Source organism: Athene noctua, chromosome 25 (genome assembly GCF_965140245.1).
Source record: "Athene noctua chromosome 25, bAthNoc1.hap1.1, whole genome shotgun sequence".
Taxonomy (NCBI): domain Eukaryota; kingdom Metazoa; phylum Chordata; class Aves; order Strigiformes; family Strigidae; genus Athene; species Athene noctua.
The window spans coordinates 6,201,584-6,218,155 of NC_134061.1; the positions used below are offsets into that span (position 1 = coordinate 6,201,584).

General features: G+C 52.0%; 1 protein-coding gene across 1 annotated transcript; it reads right to left on the bottom strand.

The window, feature by feature from the left end:
- Positions 1 to 1,981: 1,981 nt before the first annotated feature.
- Positions 1,982 to 16,361, bottom strand: LOC141970283 (116 kDa U5 small nuclear ribonucleoprotein component-like). Its single transcript, XM_074926742.1, has 16 exons — positions 16,313 to 16,361; positions 15,932 to 16,037; positions 14,906 to 15,071; positions 14,334 to 14,412; positions 11,954 to 12,029; positions 11,621 to 11,686; positions 11,336 to 11,371; positions 9,902 to 9,998; positions 8,733 to 8,824; positions 8,080 to 8,246; positions 6,920 to 7,044; positions 5,227 to 5,290; positions 4,779 to 4,869; positions 4,260 to 4,395; positions 3,840 to 3,967; positions 1,982 to 2,874 (listed from the first exon to the last, which is right to left on the bottom strand). Exons 2-16 carry the CDS (start codon positions 16,034 to 16,036, stop codon positions 2,419 to 2,421), a joined length of 1,884 nt encoding a protein of 627 aa, XP_074782843.1. The 5' UTR covers position 16,037; positions 16,313 to 16,361; the 3' UTR covers positions 1,982 to 2,418.
- Between the last annotated feature and the right edge of the window lie 211 nt (positions 16,362 to 16,572).

Consider the following 16,572-nt stretch of genomic DNA (forward strand, 5'->3'; position numbering starts at 1 on the left):
ATAAAATACCTGGTTCGATCAGTCCCAGATACACCACCCTGCACAGCACCTCCACCTCCATCAGCCCATTCTACCTCCAATGCAAACGACTCCTGACAGCACGGGTCCGGGGCACTTTGGTGGTCCCAAGTGGCTGGATTACACCCACGTACAATTGCAGGCACTGCAAGAAGTGCACCGGACCTCACCCTTTGCTTGGCAAAAAGTGATGTTTCAGGAGAGTTTGTGTTTTTCCTGGACTCGCAGGAGTTGCTGGCAGTCACTAAATTACTAAGTCAACAAGTCTGCGTGTTAAAATTCACGGCAAACTCTCCACCAGTGATTAGATTTCACAGCTTAGAAGAATTTTGCCCTTGAATCTTGCCTTTGTCATCTATAAAACCATACAAAGCCAGAAAAGACCTTTTAAGATAAAGGTTCACCTAAGCAACGCAATTCCCAAACCTATTACCTTCTGAACCACAGAAAATTCTTTACAAAAGCTGTGCCTACAATTAAAACTCTTCAGTATGTACTAAAATCTTTGTCCGAAAACCTTTGCTAAATTCTTAAAATCGGTCTCAACTTCTCTAGCACCTGATCGTTGCCTTGCTACACCTTTGTCCTCACAAACTGTGAACAAGTTTTCTTTTAACCTTCCCCCTGTTAAGAGAGGGACAGGACCACTGGAAGTCCTCGCTGTCGGGCATTTTCCATCCCTTCTGGGGCTCTTTAACTCATTCAGAGCGAGCCGCCGTGCTCTCAGTCTGTGACCCTGATTTTTCATTTATTTACTGATATTTGCATCACTTGGATGTTTGCTGTGAATAACCGGAAAAAAAAAATCACTAATGAAGGGCTCAGAATAGGTACCAGGGGAACCCATCCAGAAAACAGGTATTCCATGACAATTCCTCACTTACAGTCATGCATTCAGAACTGTGAGTTGCTTTAAAAAACTCAAAAATCTTGATGTTGTTGCATCAATTAAGAAACCTGAGTTTTTAAAATTAAAATATTGTCTATTAGCAATAATTCAATAGTCCGCTGCATCAGTGGTTAACACAAACTTGCGATTCTGGTCTTAAAATTACTAAAGGTAGCCCCTCTGACAAGGGTACGGCCAGTCATTAAGATTTTTTTAATACTTTTCTCGATTTAAACTGATCTAAAACTTGATAAATCCAGTTTTAAAAGCCAATGCCAGGATGAGAAACTGGGTGATGAACTCACGCAGCCTCAGCAAACAGCAGCTGAACACGTTTTCAACACAGCTGAAAAAACAGAGACAAGTTTCGTGTGATGTAAACGCAAACCCTCGACCTACGTGTCACACGTACGAAATGATGCTCCTTGCTCGGTTTTGCCCCATCCTTGGCCATTCCAACCCAGAAACGTCAGCCAAGGTACCGCTTCTCAAGAGATACACGGCAAAGGGATCGTTTGCTTACAAGGAGCCACAGAAACACTCCCAGGGCAGAGCCCCCCGCCGGCAGAGCCGGCCCGGAGCAGCAGCCTGCTCGCAGCACAGCACCCACCCCAGCTCACCTGGGCTTCTGCTCCGCGCCCTCAGCCCCTCACCTCGCCGCCTCCTCGGCCGCAGCCTGGTCGGAAGCCCCGGGCCACGGCGGGTCCCAGCTGCACCGACACACGGGAAATCCCTGCAGCCAGACCTCTCCGCCTCAGCGTTAATCCTCAGGACCGCACTCGTGAGGAGCTTTTGCCGCCGACCGGAGGGAGGAGGACGGACGCGGAGCAGCCTGCGCATTCGCTCCGCGCCGCCAGGGGCCCGTCTCTCCCCAGCCCGCCGCGGCCCGGTCCGCTCAGCGCCCGCGGCCGCCTCGGCCCCGCTCCCGCTCGGGGCCGCCCCCTCCCCACACGCGCCGCCGCGGCGGGGCCGCCGGGCCCGGGCGGGGGGCGCATGCGCAAAGGCGGGCGGCCCGTGCCGGCGGGGACGGGGGCTGGGGGGGGCGGTTACACGGGCGGGGTCACGCGTGGGGCCCTGGAATCGGGGGGGGAACGGCCCGGGGAGCCCCCGTGCGGAGGGGGCTGGGCCAGAGGGACACGTGCGGTGACACCTGCGATGGCCGCGGGGAGCGGCGGAGCTGGGTCCCCTCCGGAACAGGACGGGGACGGAGACTGAGAGCGGGGGGGGGACACACGGACAGTGGGAGCAGGACAGGGACAGGGGCGGGGACAGGGACACGGAAAGCAGAGTGGGGTGGGGACATCAGGACGGGGGCCCGGGGAGCGGGATGGGGACAGGGACAGTGGGAAGGGGGTGGGAATACGGGGAGCAGGACAAGTCTGAGGGCCCGGGGAGCAGAACGGGGGATGGGGACGCCGGGAGCGCGATGGGGACAGGGACACGGGGAGCCCGTGCCCAGTCCCGGGGGCTGGGGAGAGACGGGGACGACGGAGGGGTCAGCACAGCCCCACTCACTGCTGGTGCCCCCCGCAGATGGGGGTATTTGCCCCCTCGGCACGTCCCGGTGCTGAGCCCCGATGAACTCGTGCCAAGGACGGAGACCCCAGCACCCGCTGCCCTCGGGAGCGGTTCCGCGTGCCGGCGGGCCTCAGTTTACCCGCTCCACAGCCCGGGTGGGCGCGGCCCCTGGGCACCCCGCACCCGACAAAGGGCCACTGCTGGCAGCGGGGGAAATTCCAGCCGCTCGGAAGGGGCCGGGGGTCAGGGTCCGGCCGCGCACAGCCCCCGTTCCCAGGGAAGAGCCGCTGCCGCGGAAAATTCCCGGCCCGCGCAGGCAGGGCCGGGGCTCCCGCTGCAAGAGCTGGCTGCCCAGCGTGGATGGTCCCGCTGAGCACTCTGCCAAAGGCGTGGAACTGAACGCCGTCGTCCGTGCTGTACATTTTCGTGGTGTGACACATCAGCGGACCCTTTCCAGGAAAGGGAAATAAACCTCTTTCAAAATACAGTCGAGAAACACCGACCTGGCAGGACTCGTGGATACAAAGGGATTGACAGGCTGGAATTTAGAAATACTTCTGTTGACTTGCCAAGCCCTTCATTTCCTTTCCCTGAAAGCCTTACATCTCCCTGCCCTGTACGGAGACCCCTGGAACGACTTTGCTGGACTCTTCTGGAGCTTCTCTCCCTCCTCTTGGGGAGCAGTAAATCGTGGCTGGGACAAGACCAGGAGAGGAAATGTCACCTGCTGGCCTGCAAAGCAGCTCAGGGCAGAGGACCCGAGCCTCCAGGGATCACAGCTCTCACGTCACTCCACAACCGGTGAGCTGGTGACAGTCACCACTGTATAGTATTAGGTGGGTAATCACAACCCGTTACCAGAAGAGATTCGTTTTCTCTCCAGACATCAGAGCAAAAGTCACAGGCAAATTCCTCACTAGCTGCTGGCTGGCGTTGGTGGCTCTAGACAGCTCTGAATGACAGCTCAGTACAAGCTGTTGGAGGAGGAAGGTTTTTGCAAGGCTTTGATAGGAAAGGTGCTGACTAACTAACGTGGGGTTATTTTTATCAGCACAGTTCAGATCAGCTTTCTCAGACTTTGGAGAGAGAAACAAACTTCAAGGGAAAGGGACAAAAAGGCAGCAAAAGGACACAAAATCACCCTGCAGTTCCCACGTGCTCTGAAGTCCTGACCTAGTCCTGTTCCTCCCCGAACACTGTCAAACAATTCTCTCTCTCAAGGGCTGCCCTGGCAGGCAGCTCAAGTTTCTCCAAGTGAAGAGATTTGTTTCAGTATCGGATGAGAGCTTTCAAAATGCTAGAAGTCAAATCTGTGCAGATGGCTGTCTAGGAGGCAGCTGCCCTGTCAAGGCAGCGAGAGGAGCGTATTTGCCCGCTTCTGGACACTCAGAGCCAAGCAGAAGAGTTTCCTTACGTCAGGGTCACATTCACTCATGGCCTCCCCGAGGTCAGAGTCGACGCCACCAGTGTAGGTGTGCTCGATTTTCGTCTTGGCTCCCACCTTTGGGGAGGGGATATGCTGCACACACATGTCCACAAAGCCTGGAAGAGTAATACTTCATGAGAACAGGATTAAGCAGTGCAGAGGAAAGAAACAGGCTCCAATAAACACGGGGCAAAGCCATTCCTACTGCAGCACCCCCACAGCAATGGGGAAGATGCGAGCCATGTCTCCAGCTGTCCATTGGGCAAAAGGTTTAGTATTTTATATCTGGAAAGCTGAGAAGGGAGCTGTGCAAGTGAGCACTCCATGGCTCTAATACAGCCCTTAACTCTGCTCATGTCAGACCGGGGTACTGCGAAAACCACGGAGGGGAAGACAAACAACATTTACCTGTGAATTCCCCAAAGAACTTCTTGCAGACAAGCCGCAGGAGAGGCCGAATGTTCAGTTTCAATTCCTCGTTGGTCAGGTGGATGCCAAGTTCATCCAGTGTCCTGGGCAGGGTCGTGTCCACGTCCCCCACCACCTGCAAGACAAGCAGCACCACTCTCAGCTTTGCTGTGGGGTCCAGGCCAGTAACTCCCAGGTGCAGCTCCACACACCAGCCATCGCCCTCAGGGCTCTTGACCTGCTCTGGTTTAGAGCTCAAAGGAGAACTGGCGGCTGCTTCACATTATCCCTTGGCTGATGTTAGAGCACACTAGAAAGAGCAAAGGCAGTTCTATTAACTGTGCAAACAGAGGGCTAGATTTGCAAGGAGCAGCTGTTAAGCAGTGGCTCACCGTCTGTGGAGATCCCACCGCAGGATGGGACAGGCGAGTCCCACAGGCACCAGACACCACCGGGTAGTGTTCAGCCCTTGGCTGCTCCTACCTGCAACTGTGGGAAGGAGAATGAACCCCCACATACCTGAGCCAAGATCTTGTACAGGGGCTCCAGAATGAACTCCACGAAACTGCGCTGGGAACTGCTCGTTGGGGCCTTTTTGGTGAACTTGCGGCTATGGGAGACCAAAGAAGAGACATGAAGAGCATCTGCAGCCTGCAAGCACCCCGACGGCAAACACAGCCTCTGCTCTTCCCAGGTTATCTCCTTCTCCCTCCCAAGCCTCCGGGAAGCTGTCACACAGGAGTCGTGCCGACTCCACGCGAAGGCCAGAGGAGGCTCTGTCCCTGCTGTGGGATTCGGGATGGACCACACGAATTCACACCAAGCAGGAGGCCTGACCCAACCCCTCCCAGATACGAGCCCATCACGGGACAACTCAGGTTGGAAGGGACCTCGGGTGGTCAGCCAGTCCACATTTTACAGCAAAAAGAGAGAACAACCTAAACAGATGTTTAAACAGGCTTCTTACGTCTTCGGGTTGAAGTAGATGTCACCCCACAGCCGCTTCGCAAACTCCTGATAATTGATATCTCCTACAGGGAAAAAGCAAAATGACAAAAGTCTCTCAGAGTCACTGCATTTATCTCACCTTGAAAATCTTTAGGTTTTGGCTTTAAAACAACCCTGAAGATTTAATAGATCGATGCTTGGTCCCAATTTGGAATGGTTAAGCCCTGACCTGGGGAGAGCAGGCAGAGAGGGGGCAGGAAACAGTCCGCTGAGGACGACACCAGCAGCCCAGGTACACTGTGGGGTCACAGACTTGCTTCTCAGGGACATTTCAACTCCCTCAATTACACACAAGGTTAAAGCGGAGAAGAGCTGCCCTGCCAGACGCCACGCTGCAGGAACTCAGTTACATCTGCTGCCTTCTCCAAACGTTAACGCTGCAACCTGACGCTGTAGTGCCAAGGTACTGGGATGGCTCACACCCCGCAGGCTGATCGCAAGCATTTTCTGCCTTGCTGAACATCTCCAGGTTCTTTTCTCTTTTTCAGCTGATGCACTAAGAGCACAGCCACACACCCAAGTGCCGAAGGAACGGTGGAGTGCTTGGCTGTCACGGTGAATTTACAAATAATAAGGCAGCGGTGATAATTTACAGTAGTTTCCAAACAAGCTTTTGCTGTGGGCAGATGTGCAAGCATAAGAAATTTCACGGTGGCTGCGGTTTTGACAGTTAAACTACTATAACTCATGTTAGTTGAAGTACGGTGGCTGCACATAAAATCCCTGGTGGCCACAATCGAGTATTACCGACTCCAAGTACCGCTCAGCTCGTGTCTGCCCCACGTGGATGACATCTCCCACCACCCCTGCCTGCATCTGCAGCGCTCCCCCGAAGAAGGGGGATCAGCCTAGAGGCACAAAGTTAACGCTGGGACGCCCAGGCAGCTCATTTATTTCTCCAAACTCACCAGGACGCACGACAGTCTGACACCTCAGTCCCTGACCTCTACAACTTCACCCTCCCTCTGGCTAACTTCTCTGCAAGAGCCGGGCCAGCTGCTTTACATCCTTCCTCCCCTGCTCACGGCTCCTACAGATCACCCCCAACTCCCCAGCGTGAGACTTCAAAAGCCTTGGCTGTACAGCTGGCTAATGCCAGCAAAAGGCCCGCTTGTACAAGTGGCAGATTGCCTTGAGCGGGCACCTGGGGAACAGAAAATTAAATCAAAGGCAGGAAAAGGCACTTTCTTAAAAAAGAAAGAGGGCAAGAGTGCAAAACCTTGTGGGCCAAGCTCGTGCCTGGCTGCAGCTGAGTCTCAGACTCTGGAGACTCGCAAAAAGACAGGCAGAACTTAACTGCTTCGCTCCTGAGCTGTTGTGATAAGGAGGCAAAGCACAACACATACACTTGCCTTCAACTGCCACAGCAGGACTTGGTTTTTCTGATTAAGCGTACGTATCACATGTTGGCTTCTGGCTCAATAAACATTTATCAGGAGAGACTATCTAGCTAAAAACAAGTCAGAACTCTTTTTGCTCTTTACGACCCAGGGCCCAGGGCTGCAGCACCTCTCAGCGCCCTGAAGTTCAAGAACACGCACACTGCCCATACATGTGCAGTGAAAGGCAAAGCTGAACGGCTCAGAAAGCCTCAACAAAAAAGGTTAGGAAATGAGATGTTAAAGTGTACAAGGTTTCTGGATAATCCTCACCATATGTGTCTGCATAAATCTTTGCAAAAGATCCCAGCGTGAAGCAGATGCTGTACTGTGAACTGGAGAAACACACGTTCCCCAGAAGGGGAGACAGAACGAGGTTCTCATCGGTGGAATACATGCTGAGAGGAGACAGTTTGTAGAGACAAGAAAAAAAAATAAAATCAGTGCTATGAACCACAGAAGACACTTAAATCTACTTCCCACACCAAACAGCAGTATGTGATAGGCAAGTGATTGCCAAATAGCATCTTAAAACGGGCTGCAGCGTGCTTGCCATCAACGTTTCAGGGTCAGAATCATTTTATGACTACTAACTGTAAAGCATCAGTCTGCAAAGAAATATTTCAAGATCTAGAACTAAAGTTAATCAGCACAAGTGCTTTGTATTTTTTGTCAGGTAGAGTTTTTCCTCCCCTAAAAAAAGGCAGCAAAGTTGGTCAACTAAGCAAAGGGAAAAGATAATACAAGGCAAATAATGTAGGAGGGATAGAACTGAACTGAAACAGTTCTAACGGACTCACAAGCATGCTGGACAGGAGAAACTACCCTGCTCCAAGCTGCCTGCAGCAACTGAACAGAGACAGGCAGGGGAGCTTGTGTGCAAATTCACACCCACTCCAAGGGCAGAATGCTGTTAAGAAGATCACCTGGATGCAGAAGAACCCACAGAAACAATGCACTGCTGCTGTGAAAGCTGGAGAAGATGTCCCTCCCTTCTCTGAGCAGGGTCTTGCAGGGAGATTTGACCCCACCAGCACCAGAGTCTCTGCTCAGGGGTTGGGACGAGTTCCCATTGGTTTTTTAACAGGTGTTTTAGAGCTTTGAGACATCTCAACCTGTAATTTGGGATACAGCCCGGACAATTTCAGCACATTTGAGACATCTGGGAGCACAGAAGTTCCCTGCTCTGGTCATACAGCCACTTTCCCCACTTTTTAATGGGGAAAAAAAGAGCTGATCCCATGAAACGTGTCAGGAAGAGTCAAGCCTGCCTAACTCAATATATTGCTGAGATGAATTCCCAGCAGTTCTTCCCACCCCATTTTCTATCAAGAAACAAACTCATTAGTTTTTAGGCATCCACAGGGCTCACAGAGGGAAGCACCCGAAATAGAGCAGGGACAGCGAGCACCAACGACACATCGCCCCAATACCTGATCAGACCGTTAACTTCATCCACGATATGTCTGAGTTTGTAATAAGCATCTGTAGGGGGCAGTTTCAGCTCCAGGATCAGTCGGTCTATCTTGTTGATGCACACAGTCACTGCCAGCCTTTCCTGCACCGCGTGCTTGATCAGCCTCTCCGTGTTCAGCATCACCTGCAGGGAATCACGAGCACAAACACCCCCGGTGAAAGCCCTCCACAAAATGCTCTCTGGGGCGTGACAGACAAACCAACGACCCTTACGCACAGGGCTGCAACTCTGTAGGAAAGCCTCAGCTCAGCCATCAGCTAATCCTCCTGAAATTTAGAAGTAGGTGCTGACCCAACTGAATTCCTAAATCCTACCCCAGGGACATCTCGGATATACATAACCTGCTCAATTTTAGGTACCATGAGGATGGAGAGGCAAACAAGTTAGATAATCAGCCCACAGGGCACACGCATCACGTCAGCCCTGGACACACAAGCCAGAGGCCTGACTCCCTGTTTTGCCTGGAAAACACTCTCACTTCCCCACCTGTCCTTCAAAAATCCTTCACCCCGCAAAGCTGAGGGCCAGGCCTTCACTTCAGGCAGGATCAAACCCTCCAGAGGAAGAGGTTTTGAAGTTAACCCCTAGGAGAGAGAACGTGGCACTCACCCCCTCGGCTGCATCAGTGAAAAGTACAACGCCATCCGAAATATGAAGGCCAGCTGTCACCTCGTCAGAAAAACTGACAACACAAAATGGTGCTGAGAACCAGAGTCAGCCCTGACACCAGCAGCACAGAGGGTGGAAAGCCGTCCCCTGCTCCGCAGCAGCGAGGCAGAACACAGACGGCTTCCTCCTCAGACAGGGACCCGGGAGCAGCTGCCAGAGCTCCGCAGAGGGATCTGCTTCAGCTTTAATGCTATTTTTTGAGAATAAACACAACAACAACTCATTTAACAGGCACTTTTCCTCACATTTGTTACTGTTTTTCTCACAGCTCTGTGCAAGTACTTCAGGAAAAGGAGGAAGATTACTTCTCACCAAAGAACAACAGATGCCTCTCCCTCCAGCCTCCTCCTGCGCTCTAACCTCCCTCATCTCGCGCTGTAACTCAACAGATGTGTCCCAAGACCCTCGTTCCTAAAGTTTGGCCTTAGTTTCTTACAACAAGTTGATCTGTGATTATGCTCCCCTCACAGAAGCTTGTCAGAGGCTTGAGGGAACTTGCTTAGAGTCTCACGGTGGGGCAACAGCATTTGAGAAAAGCACGGCCCCCACTGGGCAAGGTGTTACCTGGAAAATCCAATTCTACATGTGCTCCTCATACACCTGAGTGAAACACATCTGCAGCCCCATTAGCCCGTAATTAGGCCTCCTAATCAGAAACACAAGCCTGACTAGAAGCCAGCTGCAGAGTTGTTACTTCTGGAAGTGATTTCAGAAGAAAGAATTTAGCTAAAGGCTCAGGACTAGGCTGGAATCGTCTACAAAACCCACAAAACAAAACAAGCGTTTTTGCACAAGAAAACTTCCCAGGGCTGCATGCACCTGGGTGCCATTTCCAGATGAATCAGTGCGGTTTCAGGGGGTAGATTCTTTGTTTTTCTGAGAGCCAATGCTACCCAATCCCCTGCAATCCAACACCAAAGCTCTCTGAATGCCCTCATTAACCATCACTGCATGTGCTTGTACTGCTCTGCTCCTGCCAGCAGCACCAGCCAGAGAACACAGAGGTTGGTTAATGAGAGAAATCTTGGTTCACACGGTCACAGATCTGCCCCACACATCACCCTGCCTTCAGCTAAGTGCATCCCAAAACAGGATTTTCAGGATTACACAATCACCTGGAGTGTCAATGATGTTGAACAGAAAAGACTTTCCTTTGGTGTCGGGCAGAACAATAGTCACTGGTGTGCTCTTGATGCCTACTCCCCTCTGAAAGACAGGAAACCAGCATTATCAGTTACAACAAAAATACTTCAGCAAGGTGACCAAAGAAAAATGAGGAAGACGGAAAGAAGTAAACATCCACTCAGGACATCCTGTTACTCCCAGGGAGGGAGTAACAACCTCAGATTGCTGCAGTATCCAGCTCAGCTCCTCCATCCATACTGGCTCAGACTGGTGAGCTCCCACTGCACAATCCACGCCTCGTCTCACCTGAGGAACTGCAACACCCGAGACAGAAGACACGTGTTCTTCTGTGCCTTTGCCCTTCTGCTACTCTCAAGTTATACCTCAAAGCAGAAGGTTTGATCACCCAGAGTATAGAGTAGAGCATTAAGATGAAGAGAAAGAAACACTTCACAGGACTGTTCTGGTCACGACAATATTTAACGAGTAGGACAAAATCAGATTCCCATTCCCACCCAACCACAAGGAGTCAGAGCTCCCAGCTAAGAGTTCCCATCAAAGGAAACAGAGGACAAATATGTTCATTCTGAAATCAGTTTTTCTCCCCATCCATCATTACTGCAAAACCCTTCCACTTCTTTCCCTCAAAGGAAACAGGAGTTACTCATATGCTGGAATAACTGTGGTGCAGATTTTCATCATGACGCAGGTTATCATCTCAGCTAAATAAAATCAAACATGGACATGAGGGTTGCAGGAAATGGAAGAACGTTGGACCAAGGATCTTACTGAGGGAAACAAGAGGAGCAGATCATTTTATTGATAAAAAAACTATCACAGAATCACAGACTGGTTTGGGTTGGAAGGGACCTTAAAGCCCATCCAGTGCCACCCCCTGCCCCGGGCAGGGACACCTTCCACTAGCCCAGGTTGCCCAAAGCCCCGTCCAACCTGGCCTTGAACCCTGCCAGGGAGGGGGCAGCCACAGCTGCTCTGGGCAGCCTGTGCCAGGGCCTCACCCCCCTCCCAGGGGAGAATTTCTTCCTTAGATCTTATCTAAATCTGCCCTCTGTCAGTTTAAAACTTACCCCTCATCCTGTCCTTACACCTCTGGATCAAGAGTCCCTCCCCCCTTTCCCGCAGCCCCTTTCAGCCCTGGGGGGCCGCTCTAAGGTCTCCCCGGAGCCTTCTCTTCTCCAGCTGAACCCCCCAACTCTCTCAGCCCCTCCTCACAGGAGAGGTGCTCCGGCCCCCTGACCATCTTTGTGGCCTCCTTTGAACCCGCTCCAACAGGTCAAAATGCAGAAGGCACAAAAAGATGTTAAAATGGAACAGGAAACTGCCTACAGTAAGTAACTGTGAGTAAAGCATGAGATAGCTGGATAAAAATCACTGTGTGTTCTACAAGACTCACTCACCTCTTGCTCAGTGAACAATATATCAGTGTAACAAAGCTGAAAGACAAAACAAGAGTCAGAATGTCACATTTGGTATCAAATATTAAGTTTGAAGCAGGACACCATAACTCTTTACAGATGGTTCAGGTGGCAGGTGAATGACAGAGACAGAATCAGGACTGAGCTCTGGATTTCCAATCCTACGTTCTAATCACTAAAACTGCATTTTCCACACGTACAGTCACGCTCCAAGTGTAAAATCCAACCCACGTTCCCCAGGGCAGAATACTCCAAAAGCTCACTTACGTCCTGGTCGTAGCGCTTCCGGATTTCTGGGTGTGTCTGTTCTATCAGGCAGTCAACAAAACAAGTCTGAAAAACATCAGAGCACAAGAGAAAGGAAGGGACTACGTTCAGACAGAGAAAGACAAATACAATCCCATCCCTCCAGTAGCAGTACAGAGAACGTTGGGCACGTTATTCTTTCCACGTGGCTGAAAGAAAACCCACAAATAAGCATTAGCAAGAGGAGCAGAAAGAGACTGCTGCTGGAGAGGTCGAGGGCTCAGGAGCAACGGTAAAAGGAGGCAACAAACAGATCATTACTACTACCCGATAGATGTGGGATATTCACACTACCTTGCCGTGGTGAAGGTGCCCACACAGAGTCACATTTCGAATTAGCTCCGAGTTGTCCATCAGATCTGCCAGGAAACTGCAGGAACGAAACACAAAAGACTGTTGGAGGCTTCTGCTGTGCCTAAGAAAAGTAGGTGCCGTTTCAGTTACACTGTCTATCCAAGGTGCCCCCTGAATCCTCTCCAAACTCTCATTCTGCCAATGCCCTGCGGAGGAAGAATCCCACTTTCCAGATGGGGAGGACAAGAGAGTTGGAGTCCTAGACAGATGGCAGTGGGTGGGAGAATACGGAGCTGGTAAAACTGCCAGCGATGGAATATTATTGAATATTTTTCTTCTCTTCTAGTCAGTATTAGAGCAAAAGTCACATCCATGTACTCAGACGATGAAATCCTTCCACTCAAATAGTGGCAGGCACTCAAGTAAATCACAGAGCTGGATAACACACACCCCACACAGTTTGAAGAGGCGGCCATGGGGACCCGCAGACCATTAATTCTGATTTTCAGGTCTTAAAACAGTGATGTTCCCAGGGCCTCAAGGAAACAGCAATGGAATTTACATGGTTTTAGAATCAGCAACTGAGCTGGGTAATGATGGCCCGATCCCTTCTGCATGGAACCTGGCCAGAATATAACTGAGGTCCTAAATTACCAACTTCCCTAAACAGTAATGGGAGGCTATAAAACACGTATCCATTGCTACGGGCCTGCAGAAGATAAGTGCTGTCAAATAATCTCCTGTTTAAAAAGATTTAATTTTCACTGATGCAGTAGACTTCTTAACGTACAACATTTTGATTAAGAGCTAAAAAATACAAAAATCAATAATAATACTGATTAAAAGCTTGCTTATCCGTCTTAAAATAAGGTTTAATGGGAAATCAATACCAAGCTTGCAGGTTTCTGGCTGAGTCCCACAAGGAATTTCTCTCAGCCCCATCCAAACCATTTATATCAACAAGCAGGACAAAGAGCAATTCATTACAGACAGAAGGAGCAGAGAGATCCGGGATCACGGGGATCAGGGAGGCGGTAGATCATGAAGAGTACAGGGCATGGACTAAGAGCAACACGGACTGCCTAGAAAAATAAGACCCAGCAGGCTCTTTGGGTTGTACCGAGCTCGATCAAAAATCTGTCCAACCAGGGTGCTTACCACTACCACTGCGTAGGCTGTGCTTTTGCCAGGAAAGGTTGGACCACATGGTCCTTGAGGTCCCTTCCAAGCTGGAATTCAATGATCCCATGAATGGACACGGCACACACAGTACCAGGGGACAGCCTCGAGAAGCTGCCATTCCAAAAAGGTCCTGGGCATCCAAGTAACCAACGAATACAAACCCCAGGGAAATTCTGTTGCTGGAAAATAACAAGATCCTTGATGATACCCAGAGGGACTGCTCACATGGGGGTCTGGCACACAGGGAATGCATCTGGCTCTGGGATCTACACTTGAGGACTACTATTAAAACTAGCCACGAAACGGCGTATGGAAAGATGAGCCTAACAGGACACTCACGCAGCTCAATCTGTTCATCGTCAAATAGAAGACAACATGCAAAAACACTACACACGCAGGGATAAAGAGCCCTTCCACCATCAACAAAATGTAGATGTCGATGCTAAGATTATGTATTTTTATCAGAGACAGTACACAACAGGTTTTATGCCTCACTAAAGTTCCATGAGATACTATAACCCGACTTTTAAATTCGTTTGGATTTTTTTCCAGGTTTTCCCCAACTCTGGTGTCCCAGGGGCTGCTCTGCAGGACACAGCCAGAGACACCATCAAGAGCAGCAGAGTGCAGCTCAGCTGCAGCGTTACGCTGACCTACATACACCAGCAGCACAGAAATTCCCTCTGAAAACTCTTCCAGCATAGATGGGAATTAACTTGGGACAGCAGTAAGGCAACGGTCACTGGGATCAACCCAAAATGCCCCAACATGAGGTGTGCCACACACTGGCCATATGAATATTTCTTGAGCCAGTTAGAAAAACTTGCCTTCAGCACATCTGCCCCACAAGGGATCCCAATTACCAAGCTTTATATCAGCTGTTGGGGTAAGATTTACATCCCGTTTCAGAAAAACGATGCACTGTGCTGCATACTGTGGAGGGAAAATACTTGTAAAGTGGTTAGCGTTGTATTTTCCTCCTCTTGTTTTTGGTTCAAAATCTGGGAAACGGCTGCACTCAGTTCCGTTGCTGGTGTCAGTAAGAAACAAAGCTAATGCCCCCCAGAAGCTGCCTCCCCCACACAGCACACACCACGCTGCCTCCCCACCTTTGCCTGTACACAACAAAAAGGGAGGGGGTTACAGCACAGATGGCTTGGGCCAGCGTATACGCTCAAAACCCCTACACAGGACTTACTCCATCTCATAGACAGTGACCGGTAACGTCTGTTCCATCAGAGAGAATTTCTTGGTTTTCACAGGTTTAATAATAGGCTCTGAAAACAAGAGAGAGAACAATAAAACACTGTTACCAGAGACCCTGAACCCCGCAGGCTCAGAAACGGTCAGAGGAAACAGGGACTTGTGCAGACAAAACCACAGCTTTCAAGCTGACAGATTCCCTTCACTCTTTATAAAAGCAGTTGTACCAGATGATCGTTGTAGGTCCCTTCCAACTGAACTGTTCTGCTCTAGTACAGAAGGATCAGATGAGAGGACTTACATGCATTTTCATTTCTCCTTAAATATCTTTCCAGTATCTGCTGATATCTGTTTTTCAGAAGCTAGTTTGGCAGTTGTAATAACCCCGAGTGCCAGAATCTGCACTCCACTAAATGAACAAGAGTCTACACGTTCCTGGGGCTGAGAGGGAACTCGAAAGGGACATCAAAAACAATGGGGAGAACAGAGGGGAATGTTATTTTCCCTTTTCCAAGGATCCATTAAGAGCCTTCCCCTCCCTCCATACCCAACTTCATCACCACTTACCAGTGAGAGGCTGCGTGTCTTCCTCTTGCACTATCGTCTCCACTTCAGGCCCGTAGACTTCCTCGGCGGTGGGATAGTATTTCTTATCCTCATGCAGCACCACCTCCATCCCAGGGTGGTCCTCGTCGTGGTCCCCCATATCGTCATCATCGTCATCATCCTCAAGCTGCAACCAACTCTCACATTTAGCTGCTGCCAGCACCAAAGTGCTTTGCAAACACCAGTCACACCACAAAGTACAGGCCTGGCATCGAACGTGGAACAAGAGCTACGGACCCAGCCAGGGAACCACCAGCGCGGCCCTGGAACCTCACACCCAGCTGCAGAGCAGCTGCCAGAGGTGCTCTCTGTAAGCAACACACCTCTTCCTGCTGAGAATGAACAGCAAGAGGATTTGCAGAGACACCTCAACAGGCAGCAACTCCCGACCCTTGCTCCTATCCACAACGGAACCACACTCGTGCACAACACAACCCGGGCACACGCAGACGCCACTTTCAGACAAACTGCAGGAACTAGAAGGGGCTCTCCCGGCCCTACGATGCTTTCTCCACCGTGGTACAGCAGCCTCTGCTGCCCGCCCTGCCCCCACCACTCCCCTCTGGTGTCTGTGGAGTCTTGCTCTGCCCCCACCACCGAGGAATCGAGCTCCTGGCAATACTGCTGCAGCACCAGCACATGTTACTCAAGGCCTGACGACCTCACTGACTGGCTGCGGATCCTCCATCTGACTGAACACAGAAAAAGCCAAATACAGCCTGAGCTACAGAAGCTCCCAGTTCTAACCATGATTCAAGGAGGAACTTTCCCTTTATCACAGACACAGAATCCTCTAAAAACCAAATCCGCTCTGATCCTCAGGAGTCAAATTGCACCGGCAAAGCAGAACCCAGCAGGGAAGAGCCATCACCGGCAGCTTGTGACGACCACAGTGCTCAGCCCCTGCTCCCGTGGGGGTTACGGGGCAGGACGAGGCCCGTGCCAGCTCCTCAGGATGCTGCCCCTCCACCCATCCGCACCGCTCACCTCATCCAGATCTTTAGACTCTCTGCCCAACTCGTCGTCGTCATCGTCCGAGTCCAGCTCCGGCCCGATGTAGTTCCCAAACTCGTCGTACAGGTCGGTGTCCATGCTGGGGGCCGGGAGGGGGTCGCAGGAGGCTGTAGACTCCGCCCCACGCACTCAGGGATCTGCCCGAGCCACCCCCCGCACCCAGCACTGCGCCGCACCGGGACTCCCGGCCCCGATCCCGGCCTGCACCGTGCGCGACGCCCCAGGCCCGCCCGCCGCCCCCCGGAGCCCTGCACCGCCCCGAGGGCCCCGCCCTGCCCGCCGAGCACCCCCCGTCTTCACCGCCCCCTCCCCGGCACCCCCGGGCCTGCCCCCCGGCCCCGGCCCCGCTCTCACCCGCCGCGCTGCCCTCGCCGCCGGCGCCGCCGACACCGCCGCGGAAGGCCCCCGGGCTGCCCGCGCCGCCTGTCGCGACAGAATCCCCCGTGCCCGCTGTCAGCGCCGCGCCCGCGGGGGAAGGGCCGGGCGGGCCGGGCGAAGCCGCCGACGCTCTCGGCGAGGTTTCGGTGGCCGCGGGGCGGGCGGGGCCGCGCGGGGCGGCGGGGCCGGTTCTGTCAGGCGCGGCCGGGGCAGCCGCGCCGGGGCCTCGCGGGCCG

Excerpts from the sequence above, each read along its gene's own strand:
- LOC141970283 (XM_074926742.1), bottom strand. The coding sequence starts at position 16,036 with ATGGACACCGACCTGTACGACGAGTTTGGGAACTACATCGGGCCGGAG. Across the intron at positions 8,825-9,901 it reads CATTGACACTCCAGGTGATT|CACCATTTTGTGTTGTCAGT; the intron begins GTGTAATCCTGA and ends TCTGGTTCTCAG. Across the intron at positions 7,045-8,079 it reads GAAGTTAACGGTCTGATCAG|CATGTATTCCACCGATGAGA; the intron begins GTATTGGGGCGA and ends GTCTCCTCTCAG.